Source organism: Platichthys flesus, chromosome 3, assembly GCF_949316205.1.
Source record: "Platichthys flesus chromosome 3, fPlaFle2.1, whole genome shotgun sequence".
NCBI lineage: Eukaryota > Metazoa > Chordata > Actinopteri > Pleuronectiformes > Pleuronectidae > Platichthys > Platichthys flesus.
The window spans coordinates 27,655,250-27,679,655 of NC_084947.1; the positions used below are offsets into that span (position 1 = coordinate 27,655,250).

The 24,406-nt window shown below is 38.9% G+C and overlaps 1 protein-coding gene across 1 annotated transcript in view; it reads right to left on the bottom strand.

Moving 5' to 3' along the window:
- Window positions 1-248: 248 nt before the first annotated feature.
- The window catches only part of npr3 (natriuretic peptide receptor 3), a 31,459-nt gene continuing 7,301 nt past the window's right edge, over window positions 249-24,406 (bottom strand). The window contains exons 2-8 of the mRNA XM_062384960.1: window positions 12,556-12,678; window positions 12,076-12,251; window positions 10,169-10,304; window positions 3,764-3,858; window positions 3,522-3,639; window positions 3,333-3,417; window positions 249-2,550 (exon numbers count right to left, since the gene is read on the bottom strand). Of these exons, the coding sequence (XP_062240944.1) occupies window positions 2,439-2,550; window positions 3,333-3,417; window positions 3,522-3,639; window positions 3,764-3,858; window positions 10,169-10,304; window positions 12,076-12,251; window positions 12,556-12,678 (845 nt within the window). The 3' untranslated portion in view covers window positions 249-2,438. The remainder of the gene's footprint in view (window positions 2,551-3,332; window positions 3,418-3,521; window positions 3,640-3,763; window positions 3,859-10,168; window positions 10,305-12,075; window positions 12,252-12,555; window positions 12,679-24,406) is intronic.

Consider the following 24,406-nt stretch of genomic DNA (forward strand, 5'->3'; position numbering starts at 1 on the left):
AGCATGTGTGGGTAGGTGTCTGTAGCAAGTTTGTGTCCCATCTATGGTCCTGATAATCCGTCCATGAAATGGAAAAACATTTTTTGTCAGGAAATATGTACTGTAGGCCATGTAGGACATTTGTAGTCTGCAGGTAGGAATTCAGTGTACTGAACTATCAGACAATATGCATCGGGACTGCCAGACACAAAGCGAAACATTTTTCAAAAGCATTTATTTCCAAAGATCTTCCATAAATGTCTCACCACCATCCATATTGCTTGATTATTGTGGCTGTATCTTTTGATTGTTTTGAAAATAATCATGGAAAAGCACAACCCGGGGGGGCGTATGGCTCACCTGGTAGAGCTATCCCCCTATATATGCAGTGGCCTCAGTTCGATTCCAGTCTGTGACCCTTTGCTGCATGTTATCTCCCACTCTCCCTGCCACCCTTTCACTGCTAAAACTCTCAGTCCTTTCAAATAAGGGTCATAAAAGGCCATAATAAACAAAGAAAAGCACAATTAAAAATCAAGCAGATTTATTATGCATAGACTGATCTGTGAATACGTCATCTTGACCCTTCTGATGTGCATTCCACAAGGAGTATAAAATTGGTACGTGGTATGAAATTATGTAAAATAATGTCTCGAAAAACCAGCGACAAACTAGCATCCATGATTTGTCAGATATCTTGGCGTAATGATGTATTTTCTTTACATGTGCCCTACAATGAATAATACAACTTTACATGATTAGTTTATAATTGGAATTTCGAAAACCTGGCACTAAGCTAAAATAGGTATACATGAAAACATAATCATGGGAAGAAACCAAAAGGGATGAAGTTTGAATGAAAAATTGAGAGAGAGAAACAGCCTCATAATATTGATGTTATAAATAACATAAAATAATTTAAATATATTTAGGTCACTGTAAAATCACTATACCCTACCAGATACCAAAAGGCACTACAGTAATAATTGTTAATTAGTAAGTGCATGAGGTGCTCCAGAATAACACATTTTTAAAATTTTAAATAAATCTGTTTACCCTCCCAATCTTTTCCACAACACACAAACTGAACCAACAGGCTTGGATGGTTGTCTTTATTTTGTTTCTATAAAAACTTTGAATTCTTTTAAAGTCTGCATGAATAAAGCAACTGACAGAAATTTCACATAGTCTCCACTGTTTTGGAATGTATCCCACACTGCCATTATACCATATAAATATTACCTGTCATGTACGTCAGTTCATTATGATTTCTGTTCCACTTTCTGATAAGGAATATTTAGGCTTTATAATTCACAATAAACATAATGTCTTTGGTAATATTAAATAAGTCAATAATTAATGTGTCAGTAATAAAACATGAATAAAACAACTTTTGTTTATCCTACTTCAACAGTAACCTTGCTTTATATATAATTATCTCTATAAAGTAATTTTTTAGCATTTTTGAAAATCGTTATCTTGTGTTTCTTTGGCTGCAGTTTTTGCAGCTCTGGCCACCGGTTCAATCAATTGTGGTGACACTGTTCTCTTTGAAAGATGTCAGAACACATGAAATGTGCTGTTGCAGGACTGGCAGGTCAGATGATCATAAACAATCATAGCTAATCCAGAGCTACAAACTACTAAGTTTGTAAATAGCTTTCCTTTAGTTCATTGGGAGGACAATTAGCCAAAAAACCAAGACAATCTAACCCATGTCGTCCCTATTACTGATGTATAAACCATTTTATAAATCATTTATAAATTATATGTTGAAATGTTTTCCCATCAGAAAGTGGTACCACAGTTTATATAGGAGCACCTGGGGTACAAAATACTCATAATTCTAAAATAATATAAGAATGTATGAAGAAGAGATACAATTTTAAGAGATGATAACTGACAGTGTGTCTTTCAATTTAGGAGCAATGTCCTCATTTAAGAATTAGGAATTTGGTTTGTGTGGAGGCTGCTTGATCACAACAAAGTTATGGTGAACTGAAAACATTACAATATCAGTAGCTTAATATCAGTAGCTTATAGCCTATATGTGTAGAAATAGATCTGGCCTATATCTCTTTTTAGTCACTTAACTCCAGCTGTATCAAGTTTAGCTCCGCTATTGTTTAAACATGAGGCCTCTATTTGTCAACCTGAAGGCAAAAGTACAGTAGACCTCACCCACCCTACTTGTGCATGCTAATGTAGTGTTACATACACTCTGTTCTTAATCATTCATAGTCATGATATATATATATTTTTGCCAGAGCTTTCTATACACCAATACAATCATATACCTTTGTATGGAGGAACATCTGAGTAAGTGGTGCTTTGTGACTGTTACAACTGTCCTGAGTTACAATAAGTCAAAACATTAAAGGATACAAACACAAAATATCTCAGTCTTTGGTCACATTCAGATGTGTGATTCTCTGTGAAGGGACTGCCACTGCTGCTAATTATGCTGCGGAGAAGTTAGATCTGATAGAGTCCTCTCGTAACTGACGGTGCTTCCCAGTGTCACCCTCTTCACTACGTGAGCGACGCTCAATTGTAATCCTGTAGTTCTTTCTGCAAAGGAATGTATAACATTAAAGGAAAAGTCATGTTTTTTTTTATTCTCAGTCAGCAATCATTCAATCAAATTTTATTTGTACAGCCCATATTCACACATCACAATTTGTCTCATAGGGCTTTAACACGGTGTGACATCCTCTGTCCTAAACCCTTAACAAGAGTAAGGACAAACTACCAAAAAAAGGGGGGAAAGGTAGAAACGTCAGGGAGAGCCACATGTGAGAGATCCCTCTCCCAGGATGGACAGAAGTGCAATAGATTTCACGTTAACTGAAGACATCCAGGTCCTGATTGTCCAGGGATTGAACTGAAGAAGCCTCTTAGAGGTGAAAATCTTTGTCTCGATTCAATGAATTTTAAACTGTCCATTTTTGGGTAATTCTACCCAGAATTCCTTTTATTTACTCTTCTAATTAATCATAGTGTTTTGGGTGTAACATGCAATCAACCAATCACACTGCCATCTCCTATTCCCTTTAAATGACAGGTGAGTCTTATTATTATGACACATTTTCAAGCTAGTAAGAGAGAACACATCTCTGTAGAGGAAACGTAGATAATCTGCGTGTGTGTGTTGTGCACCTGTCTATGTAGGTGCATATCACTTTCTTGATAATGCACTGTAAAAAAACAGTTCTTGGCTGTGAGGTTAGTGAATTGATTGTCAAAACTATAAAAGCTTTATCAAAGTGGTTTTAGGTAAATATATTTGTCTCTGGGCATATGGATGCAACAATATTAGTTTACATGATAACATAAACATCACATATAGTTACCTGAAAAAGTAGAACGCTATAAGCAGAGCAGTTCCAAGAACAGCTCCCACTATGACTCCAGTCAAAGCTGATACTCCAAGTCCACCTGTTGGAACAGTTATTGGTTGAAAAAAATCATTTGTACAGTCACACATAATGTAGGTAAAACACAAATGTCACCACTTCAGGTGAACAGTAGTGAATATTTACATGATTTGTCAGCAATCTCCGGAAGTGCTTTATGTCTTCCTCTCAAAGTGAAATGCTCAGTGTTGAATGCAGGCAGCATCTGAAAAGATCCATTTACTCCAAAGTAGTTGGCTACCATCTGTAAGATAGTATAACATATTATCATTCAGTTCATTTCCACAAGTACATATACCAACTTCTGCCTGGTCTGGAAGAGTTCAGGGATGTCACAACAAAATGTTGTAATTTTACTCTCATCTTACCTCATAGGTTCCTGCCTCAAAATTGGTCATGGCCATCAAAGAGAAATCTCCATTTCTGTCACCATTAACATCCATGGATACCTGGCCAGCGATTCCTATCCACCATTTTGTAAACAATTGAGAACATCACTTAGCTACAATCTTGAGGAAAATGATTCTCTGCTCTTGTAAAATAATTGCTCATTGATCTTTAGAAAATACTAAAATGACATTCCATTCTAGTCAAAAACAAACTGACACAAACATACAATAAAATCTTTAAAAACAAATATCATGAAGTTTTACTAATCACTACGTGTCATAGAATTTCATAGAATAGACTGCCAGTTATTGACATTGTGTATGAAAGTTATATAAAGCAAATAAATAGCAGTACCAGAAAGTAGCAGTAATAACTACTTCAAGTACAACTTTGATAGAAAAAAACACTAAAGCCTTAGAACTATTCATTCTTTAATAAGGTGAAAAAGCTTATTAAATCTATTTACTGAAAAAAGCCTCATCTGTGTCAAGGACTTTCTTTACATGTCAAGGAGGATTGCCTGTGTAGGTGGCACTATAACTGAATATTGGCATGTACCTGTCCTTTGACTGAGTATATTATACAACGAAGTTTGATAAATTGGAGAATATAAACAGTGTTTGAGTTAAAACTATGTATTGTTTTATGCAAAACATTGAAATTTGCCATGTCACAATAAACATGTTGTTAAATAATAAATAAAATTTAACCAAAACATGCGTAGTAATCAAAATGACGGTTTTATGTTGAGTTTAGGGTATGGCTCATAGATAAAGATGGATGATATGACAAATCCCAAAAGTGAAGCCCCCTGGTGACTGGCTGCAGTATAGATCATAAACTCCCCTCCATGGTTGCAGATGGGACATAGACCAACCTAAAAAGTCAATACACATCAAATACATTATGCTCACTGATGGTTTCCGTCATTTTAGGTAGTTTGTCTCACATATGTATGTTCCAGTATAATTTTTTTGATACATCTCATAGTTTATTTTCTGCTAATCAGACAGGGTGAAAGTCAGGACATAATTGCCTCCACTTTATGATCTCCACTGCACAGACTCTGGCTTAAATTACCTTAAAGTGCAGGATGGGGGCACATGAACCGGGTTTTATATGAGCTTAATTTATGCACAAGAGGTAGAGAAGCGACATCAATTTTTAGGGTCTATAGTATGGTTCTAAGTTAGTTTTTTTCAAATGTACCACATGAGATAATTGGTTGAACCTTTCTAGGGGTGCACTATCAAGTCATTTTGCCACACCCACGCAGATCAAAAATCCACCTTTACAATTTGACAGGTGCAATGTTTTATTTTTAAGTCTTTAATATCTGGGTGGCTTTAGATGTTAAAGTGAAAAGCTTCCTTCAAAGCAAGTAAAATGAGGAAGAATAAATAACTACAAATCTCCATCTTAACTGATTCATTTTCATAAAACCAGTATAGGGAGTTTTGACAGTTTGTCCTGACTGAGGTTTTAGTTGAGAATCTACTTCTGTTTTTGAAACATATTACTCTGCACTTCATAGCTCTTAATACCAACAATTCCGTGCACAATTCAACAGATTATCACAATTTATAATCTCACCTCCGCAAAAGAATAAAACCGTTGCTAAATAAAAATACTCTTTCAAGATGTTCGACTTCTGTTTCTGTTCCAGCATCAGTGCATGCCACTTGGAGCTAGACATTCTCCAGGGGGAGTGCAGGTAGCTGAGCAGAGTAGATGTAAGGAAGCATGCCCCATATGGTGGAATATTCTAGCTGCCCTCATGAGATAGAGGCTGAGAGAGCAGTAGAGTATGACATGGACAGTGTTGGCTCAACACCAAGGAACCCTCCAAGCTAAATAAAAGAGACATAGTTTAGCTCGCTCGCGACTTGGGTTGAGCAGAATCCTGACCACCAGTGCCTAAAGAACTCCAGAACCACCAGGGTGCTAAAAAGGAAGAAAGGGTAAAGGGTCATAGCTAATCCTGCCTAAAGTGAACACTCTTCTTCACCTACCTTCTTGGATGAGCATAATGATATCAGGTAACTCCAACTTGACTTCTTTTGCAGAAAACATTGTGCAATTTCACCCCAATAGCTGCGATAGAAACATTGAAGACTACCATTGGGAGGTTGAGCATAAACTGCCTCACTACACACCAGACAAAAAGCTCATTATGTGTAAATCAACCGGTAGGTATGTTCATTGATGCCCAATCCCATGAACATCTCATCTTGTCTATAATAATTACTCACAACTCTGCAAACATCTGTACAAGGAATTCCTTAAAATGATGAGCCATCAGCAGCCATCAGCACCATCCAGATCAGGCATAATAAACTATCGTATATTCAGCTAATGGATCTTTCTAACATGGTTATAAACCACAATGACATGGTACTATGTAAGTACTATTCCATATGTTCATGTTAGTTCTCTCCCTTCCTGGAATGATCTATGACCTAGGGAATAATCTCTTACCGGCTAACGGATGGCTGAAGATGTATCAGGCACCTTCAACTTAAGGTACCAAAACATGTCCATGTTTAGTCAGAGACCCTATGGGTGACGTAATTTTATCTCTAGGTGTGTGGTAAACATCTCCCCTATAAGAGTCTTTGTCGTGCAGAGGCAAAGCTAATTTTCACTTATTGGCTTGCGTGTTATATCCGAGTTCTGGGTCCGCGGTTTCCTTCCTTAAAACATATTTTTCAGCAACACTCTGCTGCTTGAAAGACACAACAAATTAGAACCTCCATAGGAGCAAGGCGTTAATATACGAAGCTTGGAAGAAGATCAACCTTCACTCCTGTGTGCACACTCCTGTTACACTAGTGTGTCAAAAGGGTAAATACAAAATGCGGAAAATTAGTAAAATGGCTCAGATTACATGGGAGATAGTTGTGAACCCAACTGGACAAACAGGACATTAGGTTGGTCTTTAGCCAGTGTGTCAATGTGAGGAGTGTTCAGAGTAAGCACCCCCCAAAGCCACTGTCTACAAAATCACCTCCAAGGTAAATGTGGGGAGACTGGGTCAGGACTGTTCTCCTGAGACCTGCATTGATCCAACATTTAGCTTGGATGTATAGAAATTGCCAACCATTTTCATTCGACTACACACCAAATAGTGGTGGATTACCAATAAAACCCACCCACTAACCTGTAAAGCTTTTCAAACTCCAAAAGAATGCACTAATACTTACACATTCAAATTTACATTATTGCATCGTATCACATGAATGCAAATTGAACTTACAAACTCAGCATTGGTGATACCTTTTTCCAGCAGACCAAAAAGGTTGAAGTTCACCCTGTAAAAGACTGGACTCAAAACCTTATTTTCCAATCATGAGGAGACAGTCCTCCCATCAGTCCAGTTGCCTTATGACTCCTCCTCATGGGTCATCATAGCAGGTAACAGACATACTGTACCAACGGATAAAACGACTTCACATTGACCTTGACTCCATAATCAACATCCCTGACATGATAGCTTAAACGGTTAAAGTTTGTCTCTCGATACACGAGCTGTCATCGTCCTCAAAGGAATATACTTATTAACCCTTTTCTCAAACACTGTGTCTTTCTCGTTCATGTATACTATCATTTGTATATTTGTTAGTTTTCACACGTAGTGAAATGCCAAGTTCCCAGAAGCTCACAGCCTTTACACATGGGACATACAGCCTGCATTGCCTGTGATTGGGAGCAACCTCTTTGCACAACTGTTGCTTGCACACATGTGTCCACACCGCCCGATTGTAAGCTACTGTAATATCAATGATACTGCCAGCTAAATCTTTCTGCACTGAGTTTGCCTTTGACATAGTATATGTGAGGAATGTGTGCAGACTGTGATTAATGTAGAATCTGTCATATTTCCTTTGTTTGCTGCCTTTCTAGATAGATCTCGCTTTCTCTTCTCTCCTCACTCTTTCATTCTCTGATTCCCTTTCTCTAACGACCGAAGAAGTTGAGTTGGGGGTTAAAAAGGATTCACTAGTTGGAGGTCTAGTTGGGACTGACCCTTAATTGGAGATCCCTTGCCTCTCTTGTGTACATCCCTCCCTCTCCTTGGCATCTTATGTTTTTGTATCACAATTACAGCCCCACCTGTTATCTCTCTCCTTCTCTTCTTGTTTCTTCGGTCTGTGCCTACAAGGCCTACCATGTCATGCTGGTTTTTGCACTTACATGATTTAAATAGAGTCCTTTATGTTTGATAGCCTACATCCTTAATCTCAGTGATTTCTGCCAGGGTTTTTCATTCCAATGATTAACAAAAGCATACAATTCCTAAATTCAAACACTAAATTGCAGATTAATACACCTGTGATATCCTGGTAACATCTAAACTTACACTGACCAGTAACTTTGATTTAGATTTTCTGGAGAACAATTGCATCCCCTCAGATTAAAGCAGTTTAAAATCTTTACCCCTTGTGAATGTCTCAAGTGTTGTGTGATTGTGGAAACAGAAACTTTTCGTGGTTTCATCCTTGCACCTCACATAGGGGAGAGCGGGGTAAAGTGAGACATCGGGTAATGTGAAACACCCCCTGTATCTAGGCAACGGAACACTTCCAACATATAAAACCATGTGATGGATGCTAGCTGAAGATTAGCCTGAATTGCTAAGAGATGTTTTTTCTAAAATGGTGGCTGTGGGGTAAAGTGAGACAAATGAAGACATGAAGCACAAGTTGAGTTTAGTCTTAAACATATTGTAAGTGTAATATTACATTACATATGTTTTATTTTTAATGTCATAAACATTGTAGAAAAGCCATCATGCCAAGAAACTACACCAGGAAGACAACCTGGGGCCAAACACCCCTCACAGAGATGGAGAGTGCAGCCGCTGAGGTCATGCAAAGAAAGAAGTCCTTAAGAAAAGCTGGAGGGATAGAAATATTGACAAGACAACCCTCAAAAGATTCATAAAGAAAAAAGAGAAAGGGGAAGTAAAATCAGTTACCTGGGGTGCAGTAGCTGAAGTAAAGAGAATATTCACAGATGAGATGGAGGAGGAGCTTGAAACAAACTAGCTGACCAGTTCCAGGGCCTTGCTCCAGTTAAGTGCCATGAACTGGCATTTGAATACACAGAGAAAAACAATATCCCTGTCCCTGCCAATTGGACAGAGTAACAATGTGCAGGTAAGCTAGGGTGTTGACCCCTAAGCTGGGGTAAAGTGAGACACAAGACCACTTTTTAAAAAACAATTATATTTTCACTGCCCTTTGTCCTAAAGACATTCTGATCATTTCCATTGCCAGGAAACATCCTGAATTAATGGGAAATGTTTAAATTTGACTGATATTTAATATTAGCTCGCCTAGGAGGGAGCAAATGTAAAACATTTCTCCATTACCCGATCTCCCCTATAGCTTGTTGGTCTCTGTATTTTAGTGAGTCTTGTCAATTCCTCATCTCCTCTTCTCTGCAGAGTTTACACTCACAGGGACAGGGAAGCAGTGATGAGAGAGGAGAGGTGGTGAACGAGCTGGTGTATATCGACAAAAAGGGTGAATACAGGGTTTTCACCCCGATGCAACACTGTAAAGCGACTAGCATCGCTGCTACTATTCTGCACTCTCTTTACACTTAAACATACGAAAGAGAAACCTTTGGAGCTTTTAGTTGTCATAAAAACTAAAAAGGTTGTCCCGTTTGGACTGCTGGGAAAAATATGGGGCCTTACATAGAGAAGACCCGCTCCTGATGTAAATGAAGAGTAGTTCAATATAAAGGGCCCATTCAGGGGTAAATAAAACCACAATTTGTATAATTTAGATGAAATACACAAGTAAAGACATATTCAACTTCTTCCATCTTACACACTTAACCTTTAACAGAGCCAGAGAGTCCATTTTATTTACTGTTCTGGTTGTCTGTGTTTTTTAGTTTTAGTTCTCTGTGAAATTATTTCATATCCAGGATAATATGGGTATTGGTCAATGAAATATTCCGAACTGAATCGATATTTGAACAAATCAAATAAAACTTAATCTTATTTAAGAAATTACCAATGTATATGTGAATTGTCAAAGGTATAATATTTGTACAAAAGGCACAGTTAAAAAGTCAGCCACAACAAATGTAAAACGTTAGTCTGGAGCCCTGAGATCTTTAAAACATGCAGTGACACTTTCTGACATGAATAATACCTTATTATATAAAACATGAGACAGGACCAGTCTAATTGTGGACAATCACTTTGTCACAGCTTGTGTTTGAGGTTTAAAAACAGAAAAAACAAAACTTGAAACTGCAAACATGCCAATGTCTTCTTGGAATAACTTTACATTTTGAAGTTTTGACTTGCAGTATATATTTTCAAGATATTTCAAATAACTACTATAGTGAGAAGAGTGCTTTACCCTCAAAGGTTCTGTTCCACATGTGTGAAGTAATCACTGTTCCATTCTTCTTACTGTATCCATTTTTCATAGCTTCATGCAAGGCGCCGGCATACAGCAACATGGCATCATGGAATCCCTCAACAAACATGTTGACCTGAAATGGAACATTAAGTTGTAAAGAGAAGTGATCTTCTAAAGGAAAGTGTAGTGCATAATGTCCAACAGTCTTCATAAGACAATGTACTCTTTGAAGAATTCAGCATTTTAAATGATTATTATTATTATTTAAATTTTTTTATCATTTGAAAAATTGGGTTTTCAGCTATACTTAAGCTTGCATAGCTGAAGTTCGAATTTGGACAAACAACTGATTTTATTGACAAGTGAATCAAAAGGAATTTTAGTGAATGTTTCATTTTTAGTTTAGTCATCTGACTTTTTCTTAAAGGGATGGTTCATCCAAAATGAAAGGTCACTCATTATCTACTCACCCCTATGCCGATGGAGGGGTGGGTGAATTGTTTGAGTCCACAAAACACTTTTGGAGTCTCAGGGGGTAAACTTTGTTAGAGCAGAATCCAATACAAATGAAGTCAATGGTGAGTCGTTCTTCAGACCTAATAAAACAACAGAAAAAACACAACATGTCTCCATACTGCTCCTGTGGTGTCATCCAAGTGTCCAGAAGCACCGACATTCAAATTCAACTCTAAACGGTGAGATTTACACCAAGTTTTAAGCCTAAATGTCTGGTGATATCTTCGGACGTGGTGCATTCCGGGGCTGTTGAAAATGCTAACGTCCGCTAGCTTAGCCACTTCTGTTCGACTTTTGGACTTAAAACTTGGTGTACATGAGCACTATGGAGGCATGTTGTGTTTTTTCTGAGTGAATTTTCATTTCTGGGTGAACTACCCCTTTAAATCGTACACAGCAGACCAATTTTTTCTGTCTGCAGTGAGTAAGAGGGAAAGGAAAGGAGAAAAGCAAGACTTTGATTGACTGACAGCCTGCCCAGGGAGTAACCCACTATGAGCACAATGTCAGTTGCAAGTCCATTTAGATCCTAACCATTCAGATTAACCAAAGACGTGATATGTCTGCAGAGAGATGGGTCCAGCAATCCTTTGATTAACCATGAGCGGTACATTGAGACAGGACTATTAGGGAAATAGAGACCCGGGATACCACCTGGACAACAGAGTGAAAACTGTATATTTCCTCAGAAAGCTTGGTCAACTTTTCAACTCTGTCATGTGGCAAGGATTCATGCTGAGTTCTCAGATGTCCTTTAGACCAAATGAATGTTTTGTAACCGATTTTGAAGAAATTCCTTAAAGGTGATCATAAGATATCATGTTGAAGAAAAACATAAACATTCTATGTCAGGCCACCATGACCTTGCCCTTTGGCGATCAAAATCAATCGACCTTGAGTATAAGTGAATGTTTGTGATAAATGTGAAAGGATTACCTCCAGATTACAAGGCAAAACATTTGTTTTGTGAGGCCCCTCTGACCTTTGACCTTCAAAATCTAAAAAGTGTATCATTGAGTCCAATTGAATGTTTGTTGCAAATTTGTTCGAATTCCCTAAAGGCATTCCTGAGATATTGTGTTCACCAGAATGGGACAGATGGACAACCCGAAAACATAGTTATTACATTATTCCAGCTGCTGGCTGTTGCTGGACCAGAGGCATAAACATACTACTGATTCCCAACCTTCAGGTGAGGAGGTTTACAATGAATGAATACAGATCATAACCGTGATAACCAGTTCTTGGTTTGTCAGTGCAGTCCAATAGTAAAGCAGACGAATACTACCTGACTTTTCATTGCTACAAATGTATCATACATCATTTCATATTTCAGAAAAAACAAAAAGATGAGTTAGTTCTGGTGTGAGATAGACACACATACGTACACTTTCGCAGTCCTCGCAGTCATGAATCCCAGCTTTTTCAATGGACTTTTTCATTTCCATGGAAAAGTTCTCAAATTCTGGCTTAATTGTCCTGAGCAGCGTCACTGTGTTCAGAGAGGAATAGGCTTGCCTTGCATCATTGTCATATTTATCTCCTCTCTTCCATGAGCCATTACCTAATTAATATAAAAGGGACACAACAAGGTATTTTTTCAGAACATAACTGAAAAAAATAATTGTTTAATCAAAATCTGTTTAGACATACTAATACCTAAAGCTAAAGTAGATAAAGATTTTGTAAGGAAAGACTTAGTAACAAATAACAGTGCAGAACAGATGCATTACATTCCAAAAGTAATCTATATAGCAGTATAGGCATATATATAATAATATATAAGTATGTGTGTAGAAATTTTATTATGCATTGAGGCTATTGTACAGTAAAACTCACACATTAAATTGATAAAATATTAACTCTACCATAAGAAGAAGCATTGAAGAGTTCGACATTAAAGAACATATAATTTCCATTGGTCAACCGATGTCTGTGTGCAGCCAGCATGATCTCTCGTATTTGGTCTGCTCCCATGCACATGATCACCACTGCAGAAAAATGACAGAGACAAATACAATTTAAGACATGCACAACACACTCATGCAATGGTAGGTAAATTTATCCTCTGCATTTAACCCATCTGGTGCAGGACACACAGAGCAGTGAGCAGCCATGTACAGCGCCCGGGGAGCAGATGTTGGGGGAGTAAGGTGACTTGCTCAGGGGCACTAGACAGGGTAGGGAGAATTCTCTTGGATTTTTGGACAGATCAATCCAGGTTCGTCTTTTGTTGTTTCTCCGTGGAGTCGAACCAGAGACGAACCAGAGACCTTTTCTGCCCATAGTCCAAGTTTCTGCCACTAGACCACCGCCTCTCCCCCAGGTTATGTTCATTGCAGGCAGCAGTGCGCCTAAATACCATAGATTATAAATCTTTGTAAGCACAGTGTTTGTGAGATCATTGAAGGAAAATAATTTCCATCAGTTAATTACTAAAATGTCAAGAGGTTAAGACCCTTTTTAGTTAAACCATTCAGTATTATTGTATTTATATAGCGCTTTTCTAGTCTTGAGGACCACTCTGCCACAGCAGCCCTCAATAGGCAGAAACAATGTTCAACCAAATATTTAAGAAAAACAACCAACAGAACTAAACACTGATTAAGTACAAATCAGCTATCAGAGCACTTTGCAACCATTATTCATGTCTTTATAAAGGCGTCATATGTTTTGGACCAGCACCAACTCACACACCAGCAGTTTGTCAAACTAACCTATTCCATAGGACCAATATTCAGCATCATTAAAATAATCTAGATCCTAGTAACCCTGAGAACCAAATGAAATACAGAAGAATTATTTATTTCATTACCTTGTTATATAGTTCAGTGAATCAGATACTGTAGTATTTTTTCTTGTATACGATACTAGAGCAAACATAGTTTTCTTTATTCATAAAATAACAGACACAAAATGAATGTACTTAACCTTAAAACAATGTATATTAGAAATACTATTTGTAGTAGTAGTAGTGATGTGACCACACGTCGTCAGCTGGAAGCTTCCAGAAAATGAATGAAAGGAATAAACCCAGACATATACAGAGAGAAAAATTAGATGATGGCTAGGGGCCTGAAGCTGCTCTGGTTGTAAATAATGCTTGGTGGCATCAAATGTGCAGGCTTGCTCTCAACAAGACAAATGTTAGGGCCTTGAAGAGAGTTCTGAAGAAAATCTATATATATTACGGGCAACAATGCCACCATTCTAAGCCCAAGTAAATGCATCATGCACGGAGAAACCTGCACAGAGTAGGCTAATGTTTTTTTTTCTGTTCCATTGAACTTTGCATTTTTTGGTTTCATTTAGTTAGAGCTGGGTGATCAACATAAAGCAAGTAATCACTAACGGCTTGAAGGACTGGCCATCTGGCAATTTGTCAAATGCTAGAAGGGCTGCCCATGTATGGGTCATTGCATTGACAACAACAACAACATCTACTACAACAACAACTACAATAATAATAATAATAATAATAACAACTGTTGAATCTTTCCTCACTGATTGAACACAGCTGGATTGGAATTAGGAACTGTGCCTCACCTCCCTTTGAGGGCAGAGTAAGCCATCAAAACACTAAACTGGCACAGATGAGGAACCAGACATAGTGTCTACACAGTAAACATCCAGTCACATTTTCAAGTCGTTTATCTCAGGCCTGTCTGATAGCACAGATGCATAGAATAAGTATAACAACAGAGGACTGACTCCACAACCTGACTCTTCTTCATGATAAAGAACTGAAGCTGATGCTGCTTTACATTACACAGACAACTCTGTTTCTTGTACTGAGCCAATCAATCCATCAGGATTAGTGGTAGCTTTATTATCATGGGGACAAATATAAAAATTAAATAATACAGTTAAAATAAACATCATCCATAGTAAACGATTGACTAGTTACTCTACATGTTACTCTTGAAAACTGATCCACGGCTATGTTGAGTGTTACTGTGTTTGACTACAAGTTATTTTTCATTGTGATGTAGTATATCCTACTCCTTATATTCATGTGTTTTGCAGACAGCTATACTGATGCAGGTCAGTGACAGTTACAGCACTAATACCCTTCATAGTTAGAATTCTCCTTTTCTATTCATCCATGTGTTTCCTAATAGTTCTCAGGGAAAATGAGCAGTGATACACAGCTCTCTGTTAACAGTGACAGAGATTCCTGCTATTCTCATTTGGAGCTATATTTGTAGGGTATATACATTTTCTGTACAATTTTCCTCCAGCGAGTTGATACAGAATTTTCCTTTGGTGTCCCCGTGATTGAGAATAAATAAACAAACAAACAAGAAGCTGCACAAACAAGGGTTGCAATTGAAAACACAGTAACCCCAGCGTCCCTGTTAATAAGGAAGATTCAGAGTCTTGCTGGAACATTCCTCACAACTCTGTCACTTAAACACACCTCCTGAAATATCCCTTGAGTCAGTGGGACAAACTTCACCTCAGTCCTGCCAGCACTATAGCACCCTTTAATTACACTGGGCTCTACACACACTACTGGCCCTGTGTATGCTCTGCAAGCCATTCCATGGGGCAGCGCTTGCAGCCAGCAACATTTTAAAACTTCTGGATTTTCCTTTTTGCTAGGGCACTGATGCTAGTTACAAATTAACTGAGGAATAGGGTAGCACATGGTGGGCTTAGTGTGTGCTCACAATGTATTTCAACTGACCTGTGTTGGACATTTACTTGAAAAGCTATTGCATATGCAAATAGGGGGCTATTGTGCAAATGTATTATGCCATAACTCAAAAACAAGGATTTGTGCTGCTGGAGGTGTCATAGGAGAACAGGATGAAGTAAGTAGGGTGGAGAAAGCTAATATTCAAGTAAATCAGACTCAGTTGGAAGGAGCCAACCTTGACATAGATAGATACTGTAGCTGAGCAGGTAAATGACCATGGGTTACTGATAATGTTCCTGTTTGTTGTTATAAACATTATTGTCATGGTAATATATTGCTGTCTTTACCCTTTCAGACTGAGCCTTAAGACTTTTGTGGTCATAAAGTAAGAGCGAGTCATTGCCTGTGCAGGAGCCCAAGGGGAGTTCTCTCTAAACACAAAGACTTCATACAGACTCAGGATGGGAGTGCATGTCTCAGGAGGATTAACATCAGAAATGGACCAATCATGAGAGCGGTGCTACATTTTCCCTCCTAAGTGGCTGTTACCCGTTTTCTAATATTGTGTGGTTGATAGAACATAATCTGTACAAACTGATGAGGTTTTTTTAGAAGCAAAGCATGGGATGCTGTCTAAATGAAAGAAATAAGTGGATAAATGTAAGAAATAAGTGTAGAGCTATCTGAAAATAATAATAAAATTATTCTAAGATGAAGAGAGGAACAATGCTTTTGCTTCAAAATGTGTCAATCCAATTAATGTAACTTATTCATAGATCTACACCCTTTAATATTCAGACGCATGAAAATGATGAAGAAGGGTAAAGTAGTTTTACTTAGTTGATCTAATCCCAAAGCATGAACTGAAATTAAATTCTTTACACATGCTACATCTGGACTTCCTACGTGGATTAATCCAAATGAGGGGCTTCAGCTTAGTGCCATGGTCACACATGAGGGCATCAAGCATTAACTATAATTAATGAGGTCACCGTGACCTTGACCCTTGAGCTCCAGGCAATAAAATCGAATAGTTCAGCTTTCAGTCCAAGTGACCATTTGTGCCAAATCCGAAGAAATTTCCTCAATCCAATCTTAAGATTTAATGCAAATTAATGTTTATGCCAGATGTAATGGAAGGGATGCAATATATTCAATATTGCATTCAAAACAACGCTAAGTCATGTGACCTTGACCCATTGACCTTTGACCATCAAAATCAAATCAGTTCATCTTTGAGTCCAATTAATGTTTGTACCAAATTTAACAAAATTCTCTCAAGCTGATCTCAAAATATCATGTTAAAGAAAAAGGAAACATATTTTGTGAGGCCACCGTGACCTTGACCTTTGACATCCCTTACAGTATTATTGAGATATTGTGTTTACAGGAATAAGATTGACGGATGGATAGCAGGCTGTCGTAGAGGTATACATTTTTTTATTTTTATTTATTGCATATATAAAGTGGATAAAGGTGGCTGTGGGATTGAATCACATAAAATCCTCTTCCTCACAGTTTGCTTTCCACCGATTTAACACCGACCTTCTGATGAAAGGAAGACCCACTTTAACCCCTAAGCTCTACCACTATACTCAACCCAAAACTATCTTTCAAGACATAACATTTTCCTTATGGAGAATTTTTAGGTGGCCTTGCATGCGGACACAAACCCCTGCAGAATGGCTTAGTAGAGTTAAAACTTTTAAATATTCCTTGTTGTCTTTATTTAAGATACATAAAACAATCAAAGTTTTCATTTTTAAAGTGCAACACTGTCCATCATTTGTCTACCACTCGTCTCCTGTAGAACAAGTGACCGGTTTAAATGAAACTGATTTTGCTCTGATCATATCATGTTGTTGATCTCAGCCACAAATCCATCTGTAATTCAATTATAAATGCACAGCCTCAGGCACTACTTTTGCCAGACCTGTTGGACCGAAGCGGCCACCTTTGATGAACTTTCAGTTGAGGAGACGGTGATGGTTTTGTTATGAATCTTTACTGTAGAGACTTTAAATCTTAAATAAAACATTCAGCTTAATTACAACTTTGCAGAGATTGATTTTTGATATAGATATATATTTTGATAGTTATGATCTTTTTTTTACTGTCAGCTTGAAACAAATCAGCAGATCCAGAAGATATGACTCCCTTCCTTTGGAGGTTAGAGTTGTGAAATGTCTGTAAACTGTGATGGACAACAGACAGTGGTGGTAATATGTTACTGTATGTCTTTGTCTCAGGCAGAAAAGGACACTATATCTTCACTGTGCAAAGAAATAATGGATTGAAATAGACACTCAGTCAGACTTTCTGAGGCCAAGATTTGATACGTTATAATGTTTTGTTATAATGTTTGGCAAAAACTGATCTTTTTGTTGAATTTTAAATCTGTTCTCAGTCGTTTTTATAAACAGAATGCAACAATTTCAGGAAAGCAGGATTTTACTTCTAGACAGCACTGAACAATGCTTTAGCCTTTTTAAAAGACAGACATCACTCAGAGAGGACTGGTTACTTTTTCAGTGCAAGCCAGCATCTGTACTCAGTCAAAGGTCAAGAAACGATGGTGCATTTTTGTCAAGCAACAAGTACAACAGATTGTGAACTGTTTCTGGTGATATGATGCGCACAGGGCTGGACTGACCATCTGGCCCACCGGGCATCGTCCCGGTTGACCCAATGTGGGCCGGTCTGGTCCTCTCTAAATTCCCTCCAATTGGGCCGGCCAATTGGCTACAGAGGGCTAGCAGTGTGTTGCCAGCATCGACACATATTATTGGTCTATTGTTTGTCATTGTCAATCAATCATGGGCTGACAGGCTCAGAGAGCCCTGACAGTGCTGTCAATCACAACACAAACCAGGGTGGGGCGGGACCTCATGGCATTGGCGGGGAGAGTCGCGGGACGGGCTGCTGCTGAGATAGAAACTTAAAATGGATAATAAGAGTAAAAAAGCACCCGGGTGGCGCTGAGAAGCATTGGGGAAAAAAAGCTGAAGTCTCTGGAGGTGGAGGCTGCTAAATGTGCCAAACTGAGGGACCAATTGGTGACGGGTTCACCAGCTGCAGATGCGCCGGGAGACGAGCGAGGAGGACTCGACAATGATGAGCGAGTGGAGGCAGACATGGTAAGTAACGTTGGCCTGGGGCTGGCTAGGCTACATTTTTGAGACATGTCCAAAAAAAAGTAGAAAACGTTTTTGATTTTGTTTTAATATGCCGAATTGTGATATTATGGGTTATTATTGTTCAGATGATTTAGCTAAGCCAGCTAAGAGCTGCTAACGTCGTTTACTGTTTTCATAGCAACAGTAAACTTTCTGAGCTGTAAATAGAGATGCAGAATGAAGCTGTATTGAAAACAGAATACAAGTAAACCTATAGGGAATAATTAGTTTAATTTGAAATATTTGCCATTGAATTTATTGTAATCTTTCTATTCATTTATTGTTTACTGAGGTGATAACTATTTAATAGGTATAATTTGTGTGTAAATGTGTTACTTTTACTGTAGTTTTCAAATGGCTGTGTATAGTGCTGTCTTGAGCATTTTCAGGTATTGTTGATTGATTTTATTTTATTTGGACATGGACATGACAATGTCATTGGACGAACCAGATGCATTGTTCACAGTGTATTAGCATAAATGCTAGTTTACAACACCTGTCCACAGGAGGTTGTCACAATGATCTGACTTTTTTGCATTGGAAAACACTAGTAAAGTGTCCTAATGAAAACATGACATTAGTGTTGTTACGTTTACAAATGTTTTAAGGTGAGAAATTTTAGTATTATTGTTATTATCACACATTGTCATTCTTAATCATCATTTATAATCATTATGGATGTAGTAATTTATTATTTGTCATTTTAATAATTCTTTTCAGAAGTTTTATTTGATCCTTAATGGTGTGATCATGTACACTAAATGATCAATTATTCTCCATTACAGGTTGTTGTGATATATTTGAGGAGTCGTTCTCCCTCTGTTTTATATGTGGACATTTGGGACCACTGTTAGAATTTGGTAAGTTTATCATGTATTTTTTTATATATAAATTCATACCTCATAATTGTAATAATTTTCAAAAGGTTTTAAAAGAAACACACATCCAAAAAGTTCCAACTCTAGGTGCAGCACAGAGGAAAACATTTTCTTGATTTTTCAGACATTATAATGTATCCATGTCCTTCTCAGGTTGACCACTTGACATGTGAGAGCCTGAGGAGGTGAGCCCCCTCTGTCCCTGTTCGAGGACTCGCTCTCTTTCTGCCTCCACTCTCTGCCTTCACTGTACCACAGTTTGTCTGTTGAGTCTCCTCTAGTCTGGTGAGTTTATCATTTTTTATGTTTTATGAAATCATACTTAATTTGTGATGATTATAATGTATCCATGTCCTTCTCAGGTTGACCACTTGACATGTGAGGGCCTGAGGAGTTTTTTTCCAGACACAGGTAGAGCTGGGCCTGCCCTTTTGGGCTGGGCTTCAGCTGCAGATATAAAGGCTGCCTCCAGGGGCATGGGGCCCTCAGCCTTTGTTTTTCTTTGCTTCTGCACCTTACAACAAACATCACACCTTATTTTCACACATCCAAACACTGATAACACCACTGACGCGTAACATATTTTACACATCCCACTACGTAGTGAGAGCTATCTTGATTTGGAGTTAAATAAATTTACTTTTGGCTTGAGAGGTTTGTGTGTAGCCTCCCTTCTTGTTGCCGTCTTTGAGCTAGGTGGTAACAGTAGTATGCATGAAAGAAGACGCCGCGAGATTTGTGGACTTCTATGTGGTGTCCGCTGATAATGTAGTGGGCTGGTCTGGACAGACAATGCCAGGGCTGAATTTTTGTCCCAGTCCACCCCTGGATGCGCATCACACCAGTTTCAAATTTTAGTACGTTATCATAAATATTTAGCCTGGATGCCAGACGAACTTAGCCCCGCCCACAACATTTGAGGTTGGGAAGTTCGGTCTGGAGTCGCTCCGTTGGGGTGAAATTATGCCCGACCGGGCCAATCAGATTGTCAGGGCGGGCTTTATACGATGATGGACAGATGATCAACAGTAACGTAATCAACCACGTCATCAAAGTGCCCTTGGGTTGAATTCGTTTTCAACAAACATGCCTGCCGCTGGAGAGCTGAGATGTGTAAATGCTGCCATTGAGTCTGTTCTAGAAGACATCGACAGCGCACTCATTTTGAAAGAGGAACAGAGAACGTGGAGGCGACGCCAAAGCACCGCGCTAATCCCTATCGCCCCAGCGCTTGGCTGTTCACACCGGACACTGAAGCGACGCTGAACCGCCGGGCAGCGCTAATAATATCACCCGTTGATCCAGTAGATTAAAAGCATATACTTACTTGTTGCTCCAACATTAAGCAACGACGTCCCAACATTTGTCTTTCTTGGTGTTGTCTTTACAACATGTTCCGAGGATCATACAACTCACTGTACTTCTCCACTTCAATTATTAATTTAATGTCATCCATGTTAAAAACTTCGCTGTTTGCTCCGTTAAATGTCGGGGGTAAATTACGTATTCTCCACTCAAGCCTATGTGGAGAATACGTAGCCCCCTCTCTCTCTCTTTTTATCTGTATCACTGCTTGTGTGGCTGTAGTGGATGGGCAGAGGGGGACATTTAATAATGTCATTGGTCAAATTAAAACTCCAGGACAACAGAAGGAGACTTCAAAGTATGGGATGCATATTTGATCATTTATATCATAAAAAATATGTCATCATATAGTTTAAGATCGTTTTTCAGTGTGTTTCCTGGTGCGATACACTCGCGTCAAGCGCTAAAAATAGACTTGACGCCGAAACGATCGCTGCACGGAGCGAGGCAGCCTTGGCGCAGCGCTTCAGCCTCCGGTGTGACCTGCACAAAGTTTTAACATGGGAGTGGATGGGAGCCAGCTGTTATTTAAGGCTTGGCGCTGCGCTGAAGCGTCGCTTCGGCATTGCTTCAGCATCCGGTGTGAACACGGCGTTAGTAAATAACTCACAATGCGCTGCTAATATACGTCACATACTACGTTGCTCTGATTGGTTGTAGGTCTATCCAATTGAGCGAAGAAGAATTTTATTTCCTGGTCAGTTGAAACAGTCTCAGACTCACATTCTGACTAGAATTGTGAGTCTGACAACGTCAGGCTAATAAATATTTAATTTGAGGTTGATTCCACTGTCATATTTATCTATGAAGCTACAGACAGCAGGTCCATGGTTAGTTTAGTGCAGAACAAATACTTGTAAACCATTCTATTGAAAGCAATCAGCAACACTATATCAACACATCTGAGGTATGTCTGCTGCAGAAATCACAGGACTTAAGAACATGCTAAGAATGGAAAACCTTCATTGGTGCACTGTTTGTGCCTGTGTATTGGTATGTTTCCATATTTCACACAGTAGTGGGACAAGTTTACCTTCAGGGCTCTCTGTCTGGAAATCAGGGGAAGGAAGATGTGAAGATGACTGGGTCACACACAGGGCATTCAACTGCGAGACTGGACGAGTTGCTTCATATTTTCAAATGTTTCCCTTTTATTTTAGCAACAGTTTGTTTAGTTGAAACAAAACTATTTGGTTGTCAGGTAATACAACTTCTCGGTTAGATTACTGAAAGACAAGAACCAAAAATGTCCACCATCAGAAACACAACCATCCATTTGCTATAACGTTATACACCAGGGACTAGCCATATCGTAAATGCAGCTAATACTGCCTGCTGTGGAGACCCAGCTGCACAAGAGGAGCTGCAAGATGCTGCAACAACAATATAGCTCAAATCCCCTGGATCAGCGGTCGGCAACCTGCGGCACCGGAGCCGCATGCAGCTCTTCAGCACCTCTGCAGTGGCTCCCTGTACAGTGCATGTTGCGCATATTTTTCGCGAACGGTGAACTTAACGAATCAGTTCTTTCATATGATGAACGTGAGTGAACGTCACGTTCACGTTCATTTTTTAAATAATCATCGTATCAGGCCATCATGAAATACCAGGAGCGGGTGAATGTGTGTGTGTATGTGTGTGTATGTGTGTGTACGCTCTCCCAGATAGCCGACACACACACAGAGCCTGGGCTCCGCCCCCCGCCCTGAGCCCCGCTCACTCGCTCAGAGAGACACATTGAGAGTGACTGACCGGCTGCTTCTCAACAGTGGAAAACAACGAGTTTCTCTGGTCTCAGCTGATCAGTGATCAGCGCCTAAGCTTCTTGATCAGAGCAGAAGCTGCAGGTGGTTTGTACCGATCTGCAGTTTCTGTGTTGGCCTCCAGTCTGACCTGCTCTCACATTTTGTTTTAGTTGTTTAGTACCGACCCCCGGCCTCGGTAAACTAATCATGGATAAATCCCAGCAAAGAAAAGTCTGGGAGGGAAATAGAGTTTAATTCTTTGTGGACAGATTACTTTGCTTTCACTGCCACCAATGCTGTCTTACTATATGTATGTTTGATATGTGGCGAGGAATTAGCAAACAATAAGAAACGTAATGTTGTAAGATATTTCCAGAGCAAGCACACAGCATCTGCTGAAAAGTACCAAGCTGGAGATGAGCAAAAAAAGCTGAGTTCTGTGTTTAATTTATTCCAAAGTAGGCCCACACATGTATTTTGTTCTCCAATTCATAAGAGTTTGGTGATTTTGTAACAGGTAAAAATAGCAGTTAAATGTCAACAGTTTTTTTTATTGTCGTTCTATTATTTAATAAATGCAACAAACTATAGTTGTTATATATATTGTATAACTATATATATATATAACTTTATAACCTGTGTTATCAAATATGTTGTGCGGCTACAGACAGATTTAATTTGGGGGAAGAGGGGGCAAAATGGCTCTTTCGATAGTAAGGGTTGCCTACCCCTGCCCTAGATGAACATATGTGGTTTAAAATTCAGAGTGGAAACTTATAACTGCTTCGAGAGATACTTCTCTTTAACCCTGTTTAAATGAAAAAAAGGTGAAACTGCGTAAAGACATGGTTTTTATTTCCCTTCAAAGGAACGTTTTTAATATATATTACTTCATTAACCTTCACTATGATCAGATAGCCGCAGTGAGGCTGTGGCTGTTCCTGTGTTGCACTGTGCTGATGATGGAAAAATAGGTTGACAACTTAAAACATTTGGCAGTGAATATGGGTGCTGGATTTGGGTAGAAGAGGGTGGTTAAAGTGTAGGTTTCTAGCAGAGTTGGGGCGATAGGGCAATTTGGTAACAAGAACTTTGAGATGAGGGTTGAATCCACTCCATGTCAAAGACCAGCAAACATCACATGTGTTTATTGATGGCTGCAATATGGAGGGTATGAGTAAGAGTTAAATGTGGAGACTGGGGCAGATCCTCTGAATTTCTTATGGCTTGCTTCACACAAATTGCTTGAATCTAAGCACAGGAACTTAGTAAGGAACTTTTATTTGGTAAATGGTCTGTCTTTATAATGTATTTTTCTATTCCTGATGACCACTCAAAGCTCTTTACACTACAGTTTTACATTCATTCATTCGTACACAAGTGCATAGAGTTCATCTATGTGTAGCACTTTCTCTATGAGAATAGAGAGGATGGCCAGTCTAGCCCCTGAGCCACTTTAAAATACTTTATATTTATATCTCATGGGTGTTTTTCTTAATAAAGAAATGAACGTATTATAATTGTAGTAAACATTCATTTGAATCAGTGTATATATGAGGACATTATAGTTTTTATCACTTTTGCTGTTTCTGTACTTGAGTGGCCTTTCCTAGTTGGATTTGTTGGCTCCTTGGTTTCTAGGTTTGAAGCAACTTTTACAGACTGGCTCTGTAGCGTATGTGGGCTTGCCCAGTGAAATAATGTCATATTCCACTTCCTGTTTCTGTTTTGTCGACGAGCTGTGGACCATCAGAGAGAGCACTTGTATTAGCAGCCACACCTCTCGTCTTGTAGTCATCATGAGAGCTAAAAACACCCACTATGTCTGCAGGGAGTGGAGGTAGAGCACTACACACACATTTTCACACTCTCAAACACACACACACACACTGCCTCACACACACACATACTAC